This window comes from Girardinichthys multiradiatus, chromosome 14 (genome assembly GCF_021462225.1).
Source record: "Girardinichthys multiradiatus isolate DD_20200921_A chromosome 14, DD_fGirMul_XY1, whole genome shotgun sequence".
Classification (NCBI taxonomy): domain Eukaryota; kingdom Metazoa; phylum Chordata; class Actinopteri; order Cyprinodontiformes; family Goodeidae; genus Girardinichthys; species Girardinichthys multiradiatus.
In genome coordinates, this window is record NC_061807.1 from 3,088,746 (window position 1) to 3,111,091 (window position 22,346).

At 41.4% G+C, this 22,346-nt stretch overlaps 1 protein-coding gene across 1 annotated transcript; it reads right to left on the reverse strand.

Annotated features, from left to right (window-relative positions):
- Positions 1-7,393: 7,393 nt before the first annotated feature.
- On the reverse strand, positions 7,394-12,314 carry LOC124881155. The gene has a single exon (XM_047386688.1). It carries the CDS (start codon positions 11,524-11,526, stop codon positions 7,486-7,488), a length of 4,041 nt encoding a protein of 1,346 aa, XP_047242644.1. The 5' UTR covers positions 11,527-12,314; the 3' UTR covers positions 7,394-7,485.
- Between the last annotated feature and the right edge of the window lie 10,032 nt (positions 12,315-22,346).

Below are 22,346 nucleotides of genomic sequence, written 5' to 3' on the forward strand. Positions count from 1 at the left end.
TCACGATTAAGAAAATGTCACCCTCATTGATGTGGGACACATAGTTTTCCGGCAACACGCCCCGAAGCAACACAAAGTCAACACCCTCTATAGGAAATCTATAGGGATTTCAGAAAAAATCAAAGCAAAAATCCTTAAAGTCACATGTTTTCGAATCGCCGCCTCTCGTAAACAGTTCGAGGTAGAGATATGAGCCTTGTGCAGATTTATCTTCAGACCTTGCTGGCACTCACAGTGAAGGAATTTTTTTGATAAGTTTTATCGTTTTGTCATAAAAAAGGTTTGTTTAGGAGTACCAAATCTATCCTTCCCAAAATCGCTTAAAATTGAAAAATTTCAAAATTATCCATATTTCTACACTGTCATATCTCCTACATGGATTCATGTAGACACATGAAAATCTCCAGGATTGTTCACCGATCCCTGCTGATACCTACGGTCCAAAAAGTATTTGGATACCTTTTATCGTTTCCTCGTGACGTAATTTTGTTTGAGAGAGAAAAATTCATCTTCACCCAGTTTAAAAATGGTCAAAATGATCCACTTTTTCACAGGGTCACATCTCCCAGACAGATTTTTGTAGAAACTTGAGAAGCTCCATGATTGTTCAGCAAGGCCTGTTGATTCATACGGTGCATGAATCAAATCGATAGCCCTTATAGTTTCCGAGTTATTAGACGTTGTTTGAGATCATGTTCAGGCATTGTTCTGTTTTTCTCCATTTTCCCCTTTCTTTTCACCTAGTGTTTTGCCTTTAATTTTATATTTTCAGCAAAAACGTGTTAATATTCTCGATCTCCTGTCCGTTCTGATAAAAACGGTCCAAGAATGACATCGATCGCCCCTACGGTTTCAGAGTTATGGCCAGTTGTTCGGGAGCATGCGCCTCCATGTTATAATGCCTAGACCAGGGGAGACAGAGAGTGAGGTGCTGCGTGAGTGAGAAACAGCAGGTGTCAAGTTACACTGACGCTCTTTGCTGATTGGCTGATTCATTCCTCATTGTTCTATTTATAGCTCTGTGTATCTCCTACTGTCTATGTCTGTATATGATTCTGTCTTTGTTTCTGCCTCCATTCTCTCCGTGTCTGATACTCGGACACACACACATGCTCACACACACCCACACACACATTCATGGATTACCATCTTTGTGAGGACTTTTCATTGACTTCCATTCATTTTCATTTGTTTCTATGGCCTAAACCTGACCCGACCCCCTAACCCTTTGATCATCTTCATAGGAGGCAACTACTGGCGGCCATTTTGTGTTGAGTACTTAAACAGCATGTACTGCTGTTCTAACAGCTGGACAACAGTGATTAAATTTAAAAGGCAATTTCATAGACTTTGGCATATAGGCTGTTAGTGCATCAGAACCTGGAACAAATCTCCATCAGAACCAGACCCAAACTCCATCAGAACCTTATCCAAAATCCATCAGAATCAGATGGAAACTCTATCAGAACAGGGTACAAATCTTCATCAGAACCATGTACAAACCTCCATCTGAAATAGGTCCAAATTTTATAAGAGCCAAGGAGAAACATTCATCAGAACCAGGTCCAAACTCCGGCAGAACCAGGAACAGATCTCCATCAGAACCGGACACAAACTCCATCAGAGCTAGTTAGGAACCCTCCATCAGAACCATACCCAAACTTCATCAGAACCAGGAGGAATTCTGTATCAGGACCAGTTAGTCACCCACTATCAGAACCAAGTCCAAACTCAATCAGAACCAGGAGGAACCTTTTATCAGAACCAGGTCCAAACTCCTTCAGAACCTGGCAAAAAGCTCCATCACTACAAGGAAAGAAAAACTCCATCAGAACCAGATCCAATCTCCATCAGAACCAGTTAGGAACCTTCCATCAGAACCGGACACAAACTCCATCAGAACCAGTTAGGGACCCTCCACCAGAACCAAGTCCAAACTCAATCAGAACCAGGAGGAAACTTCTATCAGAACCAGATCCAAACTCCTTCAGAACCTGGCAAAAAGCTCCATCAGAACCAGACCCAAACTCCAGCAGAACCAGGAACAAATCTCTTTCAGAACCGGACACAAACTCCATCAGAACCAGTTAGGAACCCTCCATCAGAACCAGACCCAAACTCCATCAGAACCAGGAGGAATTCTGTATCAGGACCAGTTAGTCACCCACTATCAGAACCAGGTCCAAACTCCTTCAGAACCTGGCAAAAAGCTCCATCAGTACAAGGAAAGAAAAACTCCATCAGAACCAGATCCAATCTCCATCAGAACCAGTTAGGAACCCTCCATCAGAACCAGATCCAAACTCCTTCAGAACCTGGCAAAAAGCTCCATCAGTACAAGGAAAGAAAAACTCCATCAGAACCAGATCCAATCTCCATCAGGACCAGTTAGTCATCCACTATCAGAACCAGGTCCAAACTCAATTAGAACCAGGAGGAACCTTCTATCAGAACCATGTCCAACATTCCTCAGAACCAGACCCAAACTCCAGCAGAGCCAGGAACAAATCTCCATCAGAACCGGACACAAACTCCATCAGAACCAGTTAGGACCCCTCCATCAGAACCAGACCCAAACTGCATCAGAACCAGGAGGAATTCTGTATCAGGACCAGTTAGTCATCCACTATCAGAACCAGGTCCAAACTCAATCAGAACCAGGAGGAACCTTCTATCTGAACCAGGTCCAAACTCCTTCAGAACCTGGCAAAAAGCTCCATCAGTACAAGGAAAGAAAAACTCCATCAGAACCACATCCAATCTCCATCAGAACCAGTTAGGAACCCTCCATCAGAACCGGACACAAACTCCATCAGAACCAGTTAGGAACCCCCCATTAGAACCAGACCCAAACTCCATCAGAACCAGGAGGAATTCTGTATCAGGACCAGTTAGTCACCCACTATCAGAACCAGGTCCAAACTCAATCAGAACCAGGAGGAACCTTCTATCAGAACCAGTTCCGAACTCCTTCAGAACCTGGCAAAAAGCTCCATCAGTACAAGGAAAGAAAAACTCCATCAGAACCAGATCCAATCTCCATCAGAACCTGTTAGGAACCCTCCATCAGAACCAGACCCAAACTCTATCAGAACCAGGAGGAATTCTGTATCAGGACCAGTTAGTCACCCACTATCAGAACCAGGTCCAAACTCAATCAGAACCAGGAGGAACCTTCTATCAGAACCAGGTCCAAACTCCTTCAGAACCTGGAATAAATCTCCACAAGAACTGGTTTAGCCCAGGTCAGGCGCTTCTGCCGCTGTTTCTGGTTCAAAAGTGGCTTGACCTGGGGAATGCGGCACCTGTAGCCCATTTCCTGCACACGCCTGTGCACGGTGGCTCTGGATGTTTCTACTCCAGACTCAGTCCACTGCTTCCGCAGGTCCCCCAAGGTCTGGAATCGGCCCTTCTCCACAATCTTCCTCAGGGTCCGGTCACCTCTTCTCGTTGTGCAGCGTTTCTGCCACCCTTTTCCCTTCCACAGACTTCCCACTGAGGTGCCTTGATACAGCATTCTGGGAACAGCCTATTCGTTCAGAAATTTCTTTCTGTGTCTTACCCTCTTGCTTGAGGGTGTCAATAGTGGCCTTCTGGACAGCAGTCAGGTCGGCAGTCTTACCCATGATTGGGGTTTTGAGTGATGAACCAGGCTGGGAGTTTTAAAGGCCCCAGGAATCTTTTGCAGGTGTTTAGAGTTAACTCGTTGATTCAGATGATTAGGTTCATAGCTCGTTTAGAGACCCTTTTAATGATATGCTAATTTTGTGAGATAGGAATTTTGGGTTTTCATGAGCTGTATGCCAAAATCATCCCTATTAAGACAATAAAAGACCTGAAATATTTCAGTTAGTGTGCAATGAATCTAAAATATATGAATGTTAAATTTTCATCATGACATTATGGAATATAATGAACTTTATCACAATATGCTAATTTTTTGAGAAGGACCTGTAATACAAGACTGCTAATTAAACAGCCTTCATCACTAGGGATGGGTACCGAATTTGGTACTTTTTTAGGCACCGACTGAATTCCAGTTGGTACTAACAAGTACCATTTGACGTAAAATCAAACGGTACCCTGTTTTAGTACCTAAACGTATCATTGTGACACTAAGGGAGTGGAAGAGTGGGTGATTTTCCATGCCAAACATGAACACAGCATTGCACGCACAAAAGCATAATGACGTCAGTAGTCGCCGTCAACAAAGCAAGCATGTGTTATGGAAAGAGCTTCAAAATATGGCTTCACTTTTCAAAATACAATGCAGAGGGGGTAGTGGCGTAGTGGTTAGAGAGCAGGGCATTTGTGTCCTGGAGAGGCCACAGGAACCTGGGTGAGAATCCTACAGGATTAAATGACTACAGGCCTGTCGCCCCCTGACATCTGTGTTCATGAAATCCTTTGAGCGACTGGTGCTGAAGCACTTGAAGGACATCACAGCCCTCCTGCTGGACACCCCTGCAGTTTGCCGGTCAAACAGGTCAAACTGGTCGACAGACGATGCAGTCAGCTTGGGACTACACTTCATCCTGCAACATCTTGTTAGGAATAACCTTTATTAATATGACTCATAGCTGTTTTTCCCATTTATACCTTATTGATATAAAGTATAAGTTGTAATGTTTCCCTTTTGTTAGAATAGGATAAGAATGCTCATAGACATACAGGTCCTTCTCAAAATATTAGCATATTGTGATACAGTTCATTATTTTCCATAATGTAATGATGAAAATTTAACATTCATATATTTTAGATTCATTGCACACTAACTGAAATATTTCAGGTCTTTTATTGTCTTAATACGGATGATTTTGGCATACAGCTCATGAAAACCCAAAATTCCTATCTCACAAAATTAGCATATTTCATCCGACCAATAAAAGAAAAGTGTTTTTAATACAAAAAACATCAACCTTCAAATAATCATGTACAGTGTTGTGGAATTTCTTATCAAAGTGGAGAGAAGTTGACTCACAAGAAGAGAAAATCCGGACTTTGTCTTAATAAGTTTTATTCAAAGGCATTCAGCGTTTGAATGACTCTGTCACCAAGCAAGTCAGTTAAACAGAGCAACGAACAGAAATCACAAACAGTATTTATACTAAAAATGAGGGTGTTATCTCAACTTCAAGGAGTTTTAGAAATATGGCCCCTAGACCCTCCCCGGGTCAGAGTTAAAAAAGTTATTTATGAGGGCACCCATCTACCTTCCCTTGAAATATACACTTCAGGAAGGGTTAACCATAAAACTCTCCAGCATTTGAATTTAGAGTCCATCTGCTCTAAAAAACAGAACACCAATAAAACACAGAGGTCAGAGGTGAGAGGTAGATGGAAGGTCACCTGTGAGTGATACAACACAGAATCAAATGAGAGAGGTGAAGGGAATATCAGAGCACTTTAAAAGAATTTTCCATTACACTCCTTTCTTCTGATTACAAGATAATCACAAAACTAAGAAAATTCTACAAAACCAGCACCCAAGCTCATAATCAAAGTAAAACTAATAAATGAAAAGAATACATAACAAATACATGTGTTATTTCATGGCTTCCTCTAAGATCTACTGTTCACAAATTACAACCAAAACAAAGCTAAAACAATAAGGATAACAACACTTAAAAAAAAAAAAAACTCCAAATCTCTATATATACCACTAAAATGCTGAACATCAGTAATAACTCCCCAAACACTTTAGAGTTAGCACATCATTAAAGCATCTCAAGCAACATAAAATCCATCGGTATCCATACCATCTGCCACCTCAAATGCAGAATCATCACAATCATGACAAACAGAAATTAAGTTCACATCCTTATCAACAGGCAACACAGAAAAACGTACCAGTCTCATCACCATTCCCCTAACCATTGGAATAATACAACATGAAAGAAACATCAAAATCAAAAAGAAACATAAAAGAATCACTCCAATCTTTACTAACCAAGATGTCCATCCACCAGTAAAGAACCAAGACCAAGGATTCCAAGAGGAACTCATATTCTCCTTCTGTTGGGTCGTCAGCAAGTCCTCAAACTTATCATGGATACTCGTCATGTTCTTAGACACATCGGGAATAAAAGTGCAACATTGTTCCCCAATTAAATGACAACGCCACCCCTCTCAGCTAACAGATAATCCAAAGCCATTCTATTTTGCAAACTCATAGTTCTTATAGCCTGCTGCTCCGTAGTTAGAACAGTGAAACCTTCCTCAGATAAAGCAGTAAGATTTTCTAACTCAACTGACAACTCATTAATCCTATGGGCGGCGTTAGCAGCACCATAATTAGGAAAAATTGTACCCAAAATCCCTTTCCAATGTGGGATCCTAGCTCTCTTTTGCCGTTTGAGCATTGTCTTCCTCTCTAATAATGGGCTGAGTGAATCATAAGTCGTGACTGTAGGTAGTAAATGAGCTAGATAACATACTCCAGACCAATTAGCAGGCAGATACAGATATGATCTGTTTCCACACATCCAAACCATGTTCTTAGGACACGAGAACCCATCTCTACTAGGAAAAGTAACAAGAACCCTGGTTAATTTACCTGCCATGCCATACAATTGACTTCCATTCGGTAAGGCTGTAAGATTAAGAGTTAACACAAAAGGATCTGGAGCCAAAGATTCTGAAATAGTATACGGATCAGTTCTGACAGGACAAGGTCTAGATGTATTACTGTGGATCAAGGCACATGAAACTGGTATAATAGTTTTACAACCCACCGTCTTTCCAAGGAAATAAGGTGTGCTTTCCTCCTGAGCAATACAAATATCTGGATCTTTAATTGGATTTCTATTACCCCGAAATCTATAAAGAGTTCTTGTAGACGCACACGTTAAATTAGTCTCACTAGAAAATTTACCAACATTTCTGCTTTTCCGTACAGTATAATTCCTCACCCAAGGAAAAATGACCTCCACCAACTGGTTATCTGGAAAGAAAGTAGCTAGAGTATAAGCAGTATCAATAGGAACTGGTACCAAAAATGGTTGATCATTAATAGCATGTGGAATCAAACAACAAACATAGCAACTATCATCTCTTATCTTCCTCACAGTTTGATGCATCAGTTGCCACCAGACATTATCAGCATGATCATAGTAGTCAGAAAAGTGATGGATCTCTCTTCGAATCAGCTGATGAGTATTATTAGCACAATTCCTCAAATTAGCCTTACATTGTCTTTGCTGTACCTTTTCCCAAATGAACACAAGAGTTATAAAAATACTTGAAATACCAATCATTAGCATCAGAACAGACCATCTTCCATTTAACTGCATCGTGACCTTGAAGTGGAATGTCCTTTCTTCTGGTACTGAAAGCAAACAGTTTTTTCTCAAAGAAAACAAATTATAAACAACTTAAAAAATAATAATAATAAAAAAAAATCCTGCTGCCTCTCCTGAGTGGCTTCTGCGCTTCAAGCTGCCCTGTTACCAGTCTGGTACAGGTGGGCGGTCGTTGGAAGCTCCTCTAGGTAGGAGGTTCAGAACCAGGATGCTGCTCGGGTGGTGTTCCAGTGAACACCTTGCAGTGCGTAAAATGGACCCAGGTGTCACGTTCCTGGACCTTTACGGCAGTGTGAGTCACCAGCAGAATTTGAAACGGACCTCTCCACCGCTTGTCTCTCCAGTGACGTCTCCTGGCATCTCTAATCAGCACCCACTGTCCTGGCTGGAACTGGTGCAGGGGTCTGTCAGCTACTGGGGGTAAGGCAGCTTTCACCGTCTGATGGGAGAGAGAGAGAGAACGTGACAGAACCTTACAATATTCCAACATGGAATGTTCAAAATGAGCAGTTGTTAGTGTGCTTAGGTTAGTACTCGGTCTTCCCCCTGTATTTGCAGGTCTCCCAAAAAGGATTTCAAAAGGACTCAAATTAGCTCTGGATCTATTTCTTATCCGCATATACATAAGAACCAGAGGGAGAGCTTTTGGCCAGGACAAACCTGTTTCTTCACAGCATTTAGCCAACTTATTTTTTATTGTTCCATTTTCTCGTTCTACTGCTCCACCTGATTGTGGGTGGTAAGCACAATGTGTCTTCAACTGGAAACCTAGAAGCTTACTAATTTCTTGCAAAGCTTTGTTGACAAAATGTGTCCCGTTATCACTGGAAATCACCTCTGGGACCCCCCAACGGGGAAGAATCTCTGTCAACAAAGACTTCGCTACAGCACTGCTGTCTGCGTGTTTTGTTGGAAACGCTTCAACATATTTAGAAAACATGTCCACGACCACTAAACAATATTTCTTCCCTTCAGCAGGTGTCAACTCAATGAAATCCATCATCAAATGCTGAAATGGGAACCGTGGAGGTGGATGTGCCGCCTGTGATTGTGCAGGAACCCTCGAGGGGTTGTGAGAAGCACAGATCAAACATCTTTTACAATAATTTTCAGCTACCACTGAAAACCCATTTGTATACCAGTATTTTTTAACCATATCCAGCATTCCCCCTTTGGACACATGATCCAATCCATGCGTCCATTTAGCAAACCAGGGAAAAAAATGTTTAGGCAGGCATGGTCTACCATCAGAAACATGCCAGCCAGAACTGCTGTTAAAGATACACCCAGCTCTTCGCCATTTTTCTTTTTCCTGTGAAGTAGCAAAAGATTGCATTTCAGGAACAGTGACACCTTGCGGATCAGTCAGAGAAAGAAAAGATTCATCTGAGGAGAAAGGCCTCAAAGCTGCGGTTTTTGCTGCCGAGTCCGCGGCTGCATTACCCCTAGAAACAAAATCAGACTGTCCTGTGTGCGCAGCACACTTAACCACAGCCAAACGTGCGGGTAACATAATAGCATCCAAAAGATCAGACACTTGTCTAGCATTCAAAATAGGTTTTCCATCTGATTTCAAAAAGGAGCGATGTCTCCACAAGGCCCCGAAATCATGCACCACTCCGAAACAATATCTTGAGTCTGTGTAAATAGTCTCAGTCTTTCCTTCTGCCAACTTGCAAGCTTCAGTCAAAGCAATTAATTCAGCTGTTTGAGCTGAGTAATGCGCTGGCAAAGGACCTGAGCGCAAAACAGCTGAGTCAGAGCACACTGCAAATCCTACTTGGTTCAGACCCACTGCAGAACGGGAGGAAGACCCATCTACATACAAGATAAGATCAGGGTTAGTCAAAGGGGTGTCTTGCAAGTCAGGACGAGGGGTACAAACAACATTTAAGACAGCTGCGCAGTCATGACTTTCACCATCCTCCTCAGTAGGCAGTAGTGTGGCTGGATTTAAAGTGTTACAACGTTTAATTGTAATGTTGGGCATGTCCAATAATATTGAAGAATACCTCAGCCACCTTGCTGCTGATAGATGAGACGTCTTTTGTTCCAGGAGGATGATGGAAACAGAATGTGGAACAAAAACTGTCAATGGATTATATCCAACAACGTCACGTGATGCCAACACGGCTTTCTCAGCTGCAGCAACAGCTCGCAAACAACCAGGCAGCCCAGCTGCAACTGGATCAAGCTTACTGGAATAATAAGCCACAGGTCGCAATTTATCACCATGGGATTGCAACAACACAGATGACATGAAACCAGATTTTTCATCCACCATTTGAATAAATGGCTTGTCAGAGTTTGGTAAAGCCAATGCAGGCGCAGAAGACAGGGCTATTTTTAAATCATTGAAAGCCAGTTCTGCCTCATCTGTCCATTTAATCTTGTCTGCAGCTGCCAAGCTCCTCCCATATATTAAACTGGCCAAAGGCGCTTCCAGCTCAGAGTAATTCAGAATGTGAGCTCTGCAATAACCTGTCATACCCAAAAATGACATCATTTGTTTCTTGGTGACAGGTTTTGGGATTTTCAGAACAGCTTCAATGCGCTGAGGGGACAGTTTTCTGCTTTTATGTGAGAGAACATGACCAAGAAATGCCACTTCTTCCTGTACAAACTGCATTTTAGATCGTGAAACTTTGTGACCCTTCTTATGAAGATGTTGAAGCAGTTTCAAGGTGTCTTTCCTACACTGATCCACTGATCCTGCTGATAATAATAAATCATCAACATACTGTGTAAGGACAGTTCCAGGAGACAGAGTCAAATCAGCCAAAGAGTCCTTCAGAGCTGTGTTAAAAATAGTTGGACTCTCTGTGTAGCCCTGACAAAGACGAGTAAAACAATATGGCTTTCCATCAAACTCAAAAGCAAACCAATACTGACTGTCCTTGTGTACAGGGACAGAAAAAAACGCATTTGCCAGGTCTATCACTGAAAAATATTTAGCTTCTGGTGGAATTTGTGACAGAATCGTAGAAGGGTTCGGAACTGATGGTGCACGGGCCACAACAGACTGGTTGACAGCCTGAAGGTCCATGACAAATCTCCATTCGTCAGGCTCTTCAGGGGGCCTAATTTTTTTCACAGGGAACAACGGTGTTCTCACAGGTGAATTTGGACAGGGTACAATTACCCCAGCTTTAAGGAGGGAATCAAAAACAGGACGAATTCCCTCCAAAGCTTCCTTCTTCAATAAGTATTGTTTCTGACATGGCCTGTAATTTGATTTAGGAGTAACAACAACTGGCTCACAATCTGTAATAAGACCAACATAATATTTGTGAGCAGCCCACAATGAATCAGGCAGCTCCTCAAGATCTGCATCCGCAGAAGAAGCAGTAGCTAAAAACAGATGTGAATGTGAAATCAGTTGCACTGTACGATTACAGGAAACAACAGTGGGACAATGTCTTTTAAAAGCCTTTTGAGAAGGAGACACAAACACATATGGGACATCTGTCTCCCTCCAATCCGTGGCAAGGAGACAACGTCTAACAAAAAACCCCACATCCTTCCATTCCATATTTTCAGACTTGGCCAATGATACATGCGGCACCGAACCAGAAACTTGAAAAAAATGCAGCTGTTCAGAGGTCAAAGTCACAGATAAAGCTGCTATGTGATCATTCCAGTACATGTCAGAGAGGTGCACTCTCTCATTTGTAACTTTGTACCAACTGTCCTCATAATCAAAATCAGGTCCTTCAGATACATGCGAAGTACAATGCAGATCATCTGCACTCATTATCTCACTATCAGGTGTCACAGCATTTACTGCCAATGTGACAAAATGTTGAGGTACAGGACCAACTGGAAGCTTCCACTGATATGCATATAAAGGTTGCTCTGGGGCCCAATGTACTGCAGTATAGTCATAGTCAAAGTCCTTCTGAGTGTGAACTGTCAGTCCATCAGGGTTTGAAATAATAGCAATATTTAATCTGCACATCAAATCTCTACCCATCAAATTTAAGGGACACAAAGGAGACACCAAAAAAGAATGTTTTAACTGCACTCCCTGTGGAGTGGAACACTTTAGAGGAACCGAATAACTTTCCCTAACTGTTTCACCTGAAGCAGAGACAGAATGAACATAACGACCACTCAGTTTTGGATGCTCTTTGATACATTTAGCTGATAAAACAGAGTGTGTCGCTCCTGAATCTACAACAAAAGAAATTTCTTCATCCATCACCATCATAGAAAACATAGGCATTCTTTTAAAAGCAGGGTTCTGTGTATAGAGATACGTGCCTGGTAAAACTATGGAGGCACCTTCTAAGTGTAATATGGCCTCTGTAAGCAACCTATGTGAATCAGTATTTTCATGCAACTGTGTGTGTGTTTGTGAAACCTCACGCTCCTTAAGAGACCCCTCCTCAATGCAAGTGGCAGCCAGATCCAGGGTCCCGTCCTCCCCCCGTCAGTTACCGGTGTCCGGCCGCTGCAGTTTCTCTGGCCATTCATTCCTCCAGTGTCCCAACTTTCCACATTTATGGCAAGCATCGGAGCGGGACCACTGTCCCCTTCCCCGACCTCTGCCCCGGCGTCCCCGGCCTCGTCCTCGAGGAAAAGAACCACGTTGATTTGTACTGCAGTACAGGGTCAAGGCAGCGTTATGCAAATCAGTCTCTCTTTTGTCCGCTTTTTTCTTCTTCCTGTCGTTGATAACATCATCGCTGTGTAAAGCATGTCTTTTCAGCTCCTCAAAACGCACCCCATGTCTCCAACCAACATAAAGAGTCTTAGTTTGTGCTGCGATCTCAGGGAGAAGTCCTTCCATAATATAGCCACACAGCATCTTTTCCCAGGGGCCCAAAACGGTAAAGTCAGCGGGGCGCTCCATACCTGAATGTTTATTGAACGCTTCTTCCATCCGGTAAAGAAAATCAGCAACAGTCTCATCAGGACGTTGTTTAACTTGTTGTAGCACGGCACAATCACTCCTCTGTGGAAATTTTGTGATCAAGTCAGTGCACAAATGTTCTATGGCACTATACCATGGTCCATTACGATGATTTAAATCACCATTTTCACCTCCAGTTGTCTCTCCAAGGTGCACTGCAGGATCTGGCAATCTCAGACCAACTAAATCTCCAGGTTTGATTTTTGCTGCAAGGAGCCGGCAAATTTCTGTGCCGGTAGGTCTCATTTCATGGCATAAAGCTTTAAATTCCGTAGCAAACTTTCTTCCGTCTTCTACGGGATCCGGAAGTAATGCGGCACTGGCTTGGATGTCTGCTGCAGTCCACGGTCGAAACACCAACTGAGGCTCATTTGTTCCGGCTACTTCCAACATAGGGCATTGATACTCTTCTTCCTCTTTTTTATCTTGTCCTCGTTGTCTTCCACTTCGTAGCCATGTAAACTCAGGAAAGCTAACAGGAGAGGAGAGGAAAGGTATTTTGTGGTCCTTTGATGAACCCGGTCGCTGCTCATCTGTAGGCTGGTGCATAATCACACCTTCCACTCCGCTGGGGCCGCTGTGCTGAGTGAGATCAGCCTGCACTGCAGGTGGATGTGTGGGTTGACTCACGGGCTGATACTGAAGTGGACTGGCGAGTTGTCCTGGCTGACTTGCGGGCAGATTTGCTGGTTGGCCCGCTGCTGGTTGGCCTGCTGCTGGTTGGCCCGCTGCTGGAGGAGGACGGGAGTCTAGATCGAGGTCTGCCATCTGGAGGGCCCGCAACTCCGTCTATAAAGATGGATATAGACAGGAGGGTGAAGCATCACTAGGTCTATATGGAGGTGGAAACGTGGGGTAATCAACGGCACGACCAGCATTGTCATACCTGTTTCCCACGTCCCCGGACAAATCTTTTCCCCTTGCCATCTGTTTCAATTCGGATTTTCTTTCCCTACGCATAGCCTCCGTAATCCATTCATTCCAACATTTTACCCATTTTTCTCTCTGATCTAAATCTTGTTTTTTAATCCTTTTTTTATTTTTTATTTTCTTCCAATCACCATCCATCAACTGTTTTATTTTATTCAACTGATTTACACTCAAACTTTCACCTTGTGGAAAACCAAACTTGTCCTCCCAAATTAAAGCACATGTAACACAATCATCTCCCCCTTTTTCTTTCATTATTTTATAAATAGCAGAGTCTGGAGAAGGAGACACCCCTGATGCCTTTGAGGTTCCAGAACCCATTTTTTCTTTTTACCTGTTCAGCGGCACGTCTGCCGACTGGCTTTTCTCCTTTATAAGGTGTAGAAAATTGCAAAAAACCACCCGCAAAACCCTTTGTTCTGCTTTTTGTTATCGTTTCCAATAACAACCTCCCTGTATACCTCTACAGGGTGATGTGGCACTCAGCTGATGTCCTCCCTCTCGCAACTCCAGAATCTAATTAATTAATTAGGAGATGATGGTTAATGTGTAAAAAAACAAAAACATATCATACAGAGCAACTTCTCACCCAGATATATTTGTAGACAATTAGTTCGGATCTAATCGACCGGAAGCCGCAGGCGGAAACCCGGACTCCACTACCGTAATATGGAGGTGGACTGAGGACAACGTCTCCAGGCTGGCCAGGCGTCCGTGTCCCCTCCTGCGGTCTCCTCTGGCACGTTAGATCCTGTTCGTGACGCCAAAATTGTTGTGGAATTTCTTATCAAAGTGGAGAGAAGTTGACTCACAAGAAGAGAAAATCCGGACTTTGTCTTAATAAGTTTTATTCAAAGGCATTCGGCGTTTGAATGACTCTGTCACCAAGCAAGTCAGTTAAACAGAGCAACGAACAGAAATCACAAACAGTATTTATATTAAAAATGAGGGTGTTATCTCAACTTCAAGGAGTTTTAGAAATATGGCCCCTAGACCCTCCCCGGGTCAGAGTTAACAAAGTTATTTATGAGGGCACCCATCTACCTTCCCTTGAAATATACACTTCAGGAAGGGTTAACCATAAAACTCTCCAGCATTTGAATTTAGAGTCCATCTGCTCTAAAAAACAGAACACCAATAAAACACAGAGGTCAGAGGTGAGAGGTAGATGGAAGGTCACCTGTGAGTGATACAACACAGAATCAAATGAGAGAGGTGAAGGGAATATCAGAGCACTTTAAAAGAATTTTCCATTACAACAGTTATGCACTCAATACTTGGTCGGGAATCCTTTGGCAGAAATGACTGCTTCAATGCGGAGTGGCATGGAGGCAATCAGCCTGTGGCACTGCTGAGGTCTTATGGAGGCCCAGGATGCTTCGATAGCAGCCTTTAGCTCATCCAGAGTGTTGGGTCTTGAGTCTCTCAACGTTCTCTTCACAATATCCCACAGATTCTCTATGGGGTTTAGGTCAGGAGAGTTGGCAGGCCAATTGAGCACAGTGATACCATGGTCAGTAACCCATTTACCAGTGGTTTTGGCACAGTGAGCAGGTGCCAGGTCGTGCTGAAAAATGAAATCTTCATCTCCATAAAGCTTTTCAGCAGATGGAAGCATGAAGTGCTCCAAAATCTCCTGATAGCTAGCTGCATTGACCCTGCCCTTGATAAAACACAGTGGACCAACACCAGCAGCTGACACGGCACCCCAGACCATAACTGACTGTGGGTACTTGACACTGGACTTCTGGCATTTTGGCATTTCCTTCTCCCCAGTCTTCCTCCAGACTCTGGCACCTTGATTTCCGAATGACATGAAGAATTTGCTTTCATCTGAAAAAAGTACTTTGGACCACTGAGCAACATTCCAGTGCTGCTTCTCTGTAGCCCAGGTCAGGCGCTTCTGCCGCAGTTTCTGGTTCAAAAGTGGCTTGACCTGGGGAATGCGGCACCTGTAGCCCATTTCCTGCACACGCCTGTGCATGGTGGCTTTGGATGTTTCTACTCCAGACTCAGTCCACTGCTTCCGCAGGTCCCCCAAGGTCTGGAATCGGCCCTTCTCCACAATCTTCCTCAGGGTCCGGTCACCTCTTCTCGTTGTGCAGCGTTTTGTGCCACACTTTTTCCTTCCCACAGACTTCCCACTGAGGTGCCTTGATACAGCAACCTGGGAACAGCCAATTCGTTCAGAAATTTCTTTCTGTGTCTTACCCTCTTGCTTGAGGGTGTCAATAGTGGCCTTCTGGACAGCAGTCAGGTCGGCAGTCTTACCCAGGATTGGGGTTTTGAGTGATGAACCAGGCTGGGAGTTTTAAAGGCCTCAGGAATCTTTTACAGGTGTTTAGAGTTAACTCGTTGATTCAGATGATTGGGTTCATAGCTCGTTTAGAGACCCTTTTAATGATATGCTAATTTTGTGAGATAGGAATTTTGGGTTTTCATGAGCTGTATGCCAAAATCATCCGTATTAAGACAATAAAATACCTGAAATATTTCAGTTAGTGTGCAATGAATCTAAAATATATGAATGTTAAATTTTCATCATTACATTATGGAAAATAATGAACTTTATCACAATATGCTAATATTTTGAGACGGACCTGTACAGTACAAGGATAAATGGCCCAAGGGGTTGTCATAAATGACCTGAAGCTGGGGCACTGGGGTAGATAGTGGAGCAACCAGTATAACTGGGTTGATTAGAAAACTACAGCACACTTAGATTAAGGATGGACACCAGCTACTACACAATCTAACAGACACCACAATGGTGACACATAGTCTACTGATAAATACTCAGGGAGTGCACATCCATTACATTGGAGTGCCAGATATAAAACTACATGTGACCTTCTTTCGAGGCTCTTCGTCATCCTTTTACAGACTGCGGCGGTCCGACACGGGAGCGTCAGCGCTGATCTCTGTAATCATTCCTCTGCCTAATTTAGATTAAAGGAGCTAAAAGTTAGAAACTGTTTGAGAGTTTTTCCTTTAAGACTCAGTGTTAGATAGTGTGTGATTGCTTCTGGGGACCAAGGACCGGAGGAGCTCCGAGGCATCTGACAGGGTTAAGGTAAGGTAAAGTAAGTTTATTTATATAGTGCTTTTCAGCGACACTCAAACGCTGTACATACAATTACAATACAATCACAAAGAAAATAAACACAGATACACACACAGAAAAACAAATCAAATGATAAAATCAAACAGAGGTCATTTAAAAAAAATAAAGAATAGAATGATGGACAAGAAAATTAAAGGAAAATTGGACTGAAAACACAACTAACCATGTCTAGATGGCACAGTCAAAGGTCACTCTAAACAAATAAGTTTTTAATCTTGATTTAAAGCAATTTAGGGATTTCGGTGCTTTTACAGTTTTCTGGAAGTTTATTCCAGATTAGTGGAGCATAATAACTAAAAGCTGCTTCTCTATGTTTGGTTCTGGGTATGGAGAGTAGATTTGAGCCAGAAGACCTGAGAGGTCTCGATGGTTGATACACTGACAACAAGTCTGTAATTTATTTTGGTGCTAAGCCATTCAATGATTTATAGACTAACAGAAGTATTTTAAAGTCTATTCTCTGAGCTACAAGGAACCAGTGTAGGGACTTTAGAACCGGGGTGATGTACTCTACTTTCTTAGTTCTAGTGAGGACGCGGGCAGCAGCGTTCTGGATCAACTGCAGCTGTCTGATCGACTTTTTAGGCAAGTGAAGTCCCTGCAGGTGAAGTCCCTTTTTTGCATGTTAATTTTTTTAATGTTTACTTTTTTGTGTGTTATATGGTGTTAAATGTTATAAAATCTCAAAAATTGTCCATTTAACATTCACTACCTGTCGAAACGTTTAGAACCACTTTCTCTTTCAATTTTTATGACAATTTCCATTGTACGTAGATTCTCTCCAAAGGCATCAAAACTGTGAATGAACACATATGGATTTATGTAGCAAACAAAAAATTGTAAAATAACTTTAAATATGTTTTATATTTTAGATTGCCTAAAGTAGCCGCCCTTTACTGTGATGACTGAATTATTAACCTTTGGCCATCTCCACATGAACCTCTGGTAAGATCTTTCAAGACTCTTTGGAAAACCATTTCAGGTGACCACCTCATGAAGCTCATGGAGAGAATGTTACGAGAACAAAGCAGTAATCACAGCAAAGGAAGGCTATTTGGAAGAATCCAAATAGAAACATTTGTTTTTATAGAAGCTGTTAATTTAATCTAAAATAGAAAAATGTTTAGAATTATTTCACATTTTTTGTTTACTACATAACTCTATATGTGTTCCTTCAAAGTTTTGTTGCCTTTGGTGATAATCTACAATGTAAATAGTCATGAAAATAAAGAGACCCATTAAGTGAGAAAGTATATCTAAAACTTTTGACCGGTAGTGTATGTATTTCTCAATATATAAACTTTATTGAATATATTAAAACAACATCCAGCTGTTTGTATTGTAACATCTCAGATGTTTCAAACATTTCTTCTACATGAAAACCCTTAACTACGCAGTTTTTGTTTTCTTAATTAGGCAGAAATTTAATGCACAAATTGCATCCATTAGCAGGCGTGTTAACGGTGCTGAATGCAGGAGTTCTAGCCATATATCTGAGGTTGACCAAAATTGTGCAAATTTTCCACTGGCCTTGCACTTCACATCACACATTTTACAGCAACCGTAATCTGTTTGAGCATTCAAACCTTAACCATTTTCCTCTCTAGTGTGGATTCTCATGTGTCTGTTTAAACTTCCTTTTTCAGTAAATCTTTGTCCACATAGATCACAACAGAAAGGCTTCTGTCCAGTGTGGATTCTCATGTGTGTGTTTAAATTTCCTTTTTGGATAAATCTTTGACCACATAGATCACAAGAGAAAGGTTTCTGTCCAGTGTGGATTCTCATGTGTCTGTTTAAAGGCCCTTTTAGGCTAAATATTTGTCCACATAGATCACAACAGAATGGTTTCTGTCCAGTGTGGATTCTCATGTGTGTGTTTAAATTTGTTTTTCGGTTAAATCTTTGTCCACATAGATCACAACAGAAAGGTTTCTGTCCAGTGTGGATTCTCATGTGTTTTTTTAAATTTTCTTTATGGTTAAATGTTTTTCCACATAGATCACAACAGAAAGGTTTCTGTCCAGTGTGGATTCTCATGTGTCTGTTTAAATTTTCTTTTTGGATAAATCTTTGTTCACATATATCACAACAGAAAGGTCTCTCTCCAGTGTGGATTCTCATGTGTTTGTTTAAATGTCCTTTTTGGTTAAATCTTTGTCCACATAGATCACAACAGAAAGGTCTCTCTCCTGTGTGGATTCTCTTATGTATGTTTAAAGTGCGTTTTCCAATAAAGGTTTTACCACAGTCTTCACAAATAAACTGCACTCCTGTCTGAACTTTCTTTGGCGATTCCACATTTTTCTTCTCTGTGAAACATTTCTTCCTATCCAGCGAGCTTAATGATCCTATTTCTGTATTTATCATGTCTTTCTGAAGAAAGCCACGGTGCACAAATTGTTCAGCAAACTCAGGGAAGCTAAAAGGTTTTTTAATGTTTCCATCTGACTCAGGGGCTCTGCTGTCCTTCCAGTCATTGTCCATGTCCTTAGATTTCAGTCCAGAGTCTGACAAGTGTTTGAGCTCAGAGACGGGGTGCTTTACATCATCGGCCTTTTCATTCTTCTCAGTGTCTTCAGTTTCTGAGGAAATGGAACCATCTCCATGATCTTGTATCCTGATGGATTCTTCTCCTCCATCGATGTCTTCTGGAAGCGCTCTGCCTTTAATTTGGTCTTGATAAAGCTGTGAGAGCAGAGGGGAATGTTTATCATCCTCACTCTTTATGGGAGTAGCAGTGACTGGAAACCTGATGGCATCAATCTCCTCCTTCCCATTGAGCTGCTCTCCCCCCAGACTGGTGTAGACCTCCTCCTGTTCCTCCTTTATGTGGTGGGGCTTTGGGTCATGTAGGCCAGCACAAGGTCTGTGGTTTACAGGAGCTTCTTCTTTAACCATCAACATCTGCTTAACATCTGCAGGAAACACTGAAACACATCATGCATATTAGAAAGTTTTTTGAGTTCAGCCTGGACTGAGTCACTTTTTAATAAAGATATATTTAGGTGCTTTGGTTACATTAAATTCTATGTTTTAATTAACATTTATTCTTATCCTTTTATTTTGCACGGTGACTTAATAAATTACAGACCTATATCTGATCTACCATTCTCATCTACAATTCTTGAAAATAGCTTTGGACCCAAGTCTTTGAAAAAGAAACTGCTTAGTCAATTGACCTCCAGTAATAAAGTAAAAATAACCTTGGTGTCATTTTCGACTAGGATATGTCATTTAAATCCCACATTTAACAGGTTTCTAGGATTTCCTTCTTTCATTGCCAAAAATTAGAAATATCCTACTCATGCCAACAACTTGATGTTTACCTTCTACAGATGATACACTTGGCCCTGTCTTTCAGTGGTCCTATCTTTCTCCTAGACATAGCTACTGACTGAGCTTTTACTGTGACTAACTACTAACCACTGTGACTAAATTTATGTGCTCTCTTTCATACTCATACATGCCTGCTGAGTATGAGGGAAGCTGCAAAGTCAATGACAGCGACTGTCGACCATCTTTACATGCTAATCCAGGAGGAATGAATGCTGCAAGTCAGTGACTCGATGCAATCTGCTGGCTTTCCTCAGATAGAACATTTTTTAACCAATTTAAATAAATAACTGATCTGACTGTACTGTTTGAAAGTCAGGATTAATTGGAACCTGGAAAAAGCAGGTACAGTTCTTCCCCAATTTTAATGTTTTCAACTGCAATGGTCTTCAGAATAGGTTTATACAGAAAGGAGGCAGAGAATAACAAGCCTACTAGAAGACATGAGGCAAGACGAGGAGGTACGAGAAGACAGGCAAAAGAGCAGACATGGAAGGCTTGGTCCAACAAGTGTTTAGCAAGGATCATAGATGTAGCAACAGAAACGGGGTCATTAACAATAAGTTGATCATGAAAACTGCTGGAACGCTGTGGCAAGGCAAAGAAATGATCTGGGATCGGAGGAGAAACGGGTAGAAATACTGGAGCAACAGGTGAGTGAAATGATCAGACAATTGTGCTAAGCTGAGCAACATGGCCAATCACAAATCATGACACTAAGTCCTACTACGGTTTTCTGAAAACATATCGTTGATTGTTTTAATTTGATAATAAAACCTTTGGATGTCAGTTGTTTGATTTTAACAGAACATAAATAGCAACAACCTCTGTGAAACGATGCACTTCATTACCTGAGAAACTTTATGTTTAGGAAAAATAAGCCAATATTGCCTTTATGGTCTGGCTGCTGGCTCCCGTATAGCTATCCATGGTTGCCATGGCAGAAATCTGTGCTATGTTCCTGTCTCCCAGCCTTGTTGTTCCTTCCCTTGAATGTTACTCACTGCTTCATAATGCTGGTAGAAAAACCTGTTTCCAATGGAACGCTGTGAAAAGAGCATACTCCTAGAATATGAATACCACATTCATCCTGGTTCATAACAAAGTCATTAAAATATATGCGTCTGGAAAGGTTTAAAGACATTTCAAAAGATTTGGGAATCCAGATAACCACCGTGAGAGCCATCCTCTATAAAAAGAGACAATGTGGAACAACAGGGAACCATGCAAAAAGATGGCAATTATGGTCAATATGTGGATATGATGAAGCCAAACCAGTATACAACAGAAAGCGGTAACAAACTGCATAACCTCCATACACCCCAACCCCTGATGCCCTCTAACCCTGACACCTATATAGATTTCCCCCACACCGCCACCAGTGGTAGAGTAAAATATAAGTCAGAGTATCAATTCACATATAAACCAAACACTGTCACCCAACCAAAGATAATTATCAAAACTAAATAAGACAGACCCAAACTATGACCAAACACAAAAAAAACAAAAACTACAAATGTCTCATATACTGCCTACCAAAAATACTCCAAGAAAACTCATCTAATTCGTCACCAAAAAAACCCAGGACAACATCTAAACCACTGAAGCCATGATATTCCTTATTTAAGGTCAGTGTTCTAGACTGAACAATAAGAAAGACCCTGGTTTAAAATGGCATCCATGAAAAGGTTCTATGGTGATAAAATCACAAAAGGGTCATCTCCCATTGGCCAAGTCAAACATGATGGAGATAAACCACCAAGACACCAATTTAGGCTTCACCATTTAGGCTTAGGCTACTGACACCATCATGTACAATACAGCAAATAATTATTCACCTCATTTACATCTTCCTTCTATGTATTTAGCGTTTAGATTTATGTACTTTATCTTGTCTAGAGTTTGTATTTATGTATATTTTTTTTGAGTTTTTCCCATTTCAGCCAAATATTTATTTTTGAAAGCATTTTACAGTCTAAATATTGAAATAATTCTGTACTATATAGTTTGTAATTCTGTTCACCTTTTATTCATGGTTGTTTCTATTATTTATTTATCCTTCCTAATATTTTACTAGAGGCACATCTTTACCCTGTCCTGCCCAATTGATCTCATTGACTCCCATTATAACCACATATTTCTGACATAAAACAGTAAACGCTTTGTTACTTGGTAGAAACGACTCACGTCCGCCATACTGGTAGTGCTAAGTCGGGCTACGAAACCGATATGAGTTTTATTGTGTGAAAGAAGTCCTAAAAATTACTTTAACCCATTAGGCCCCTTGGGAGACCAAACGTGTGCTTTCTGCTTGTTTTTGTTTTTTTCCCTCAATATCTCAGACAGTTTAAAGGTCAGTTCTAAGAAATTTGGCCAGGATTTTCTTTTAAATTTTCTTTTTTAAATTAGTTTATCCTTTTGATTGCAAGGTATGTAGAACAAGAGCTACGAATTTAGCATACACTCTTTATCTTTGTTACTAATTTGGTCCCATTGACTCTCATGACCAAATATTTTTGATACATTGTAATCTTGGCATTTTATAATACATTTCCCATGAGCACCAAAATGATCTACGTCTCTACCTTCGTTGGTGGAGGACGCAGGCTTTTTCTTCTCCCTCCTTCCCCACTGGTCCCTGCTACAGCTTTTTTACAGCTTTTACAGTCAACTGGTGTCTCAGCACAATTGATAAAATGTATTAAGGCCTTAGGTAATCTTTTGTCTTTGTATTATTCTT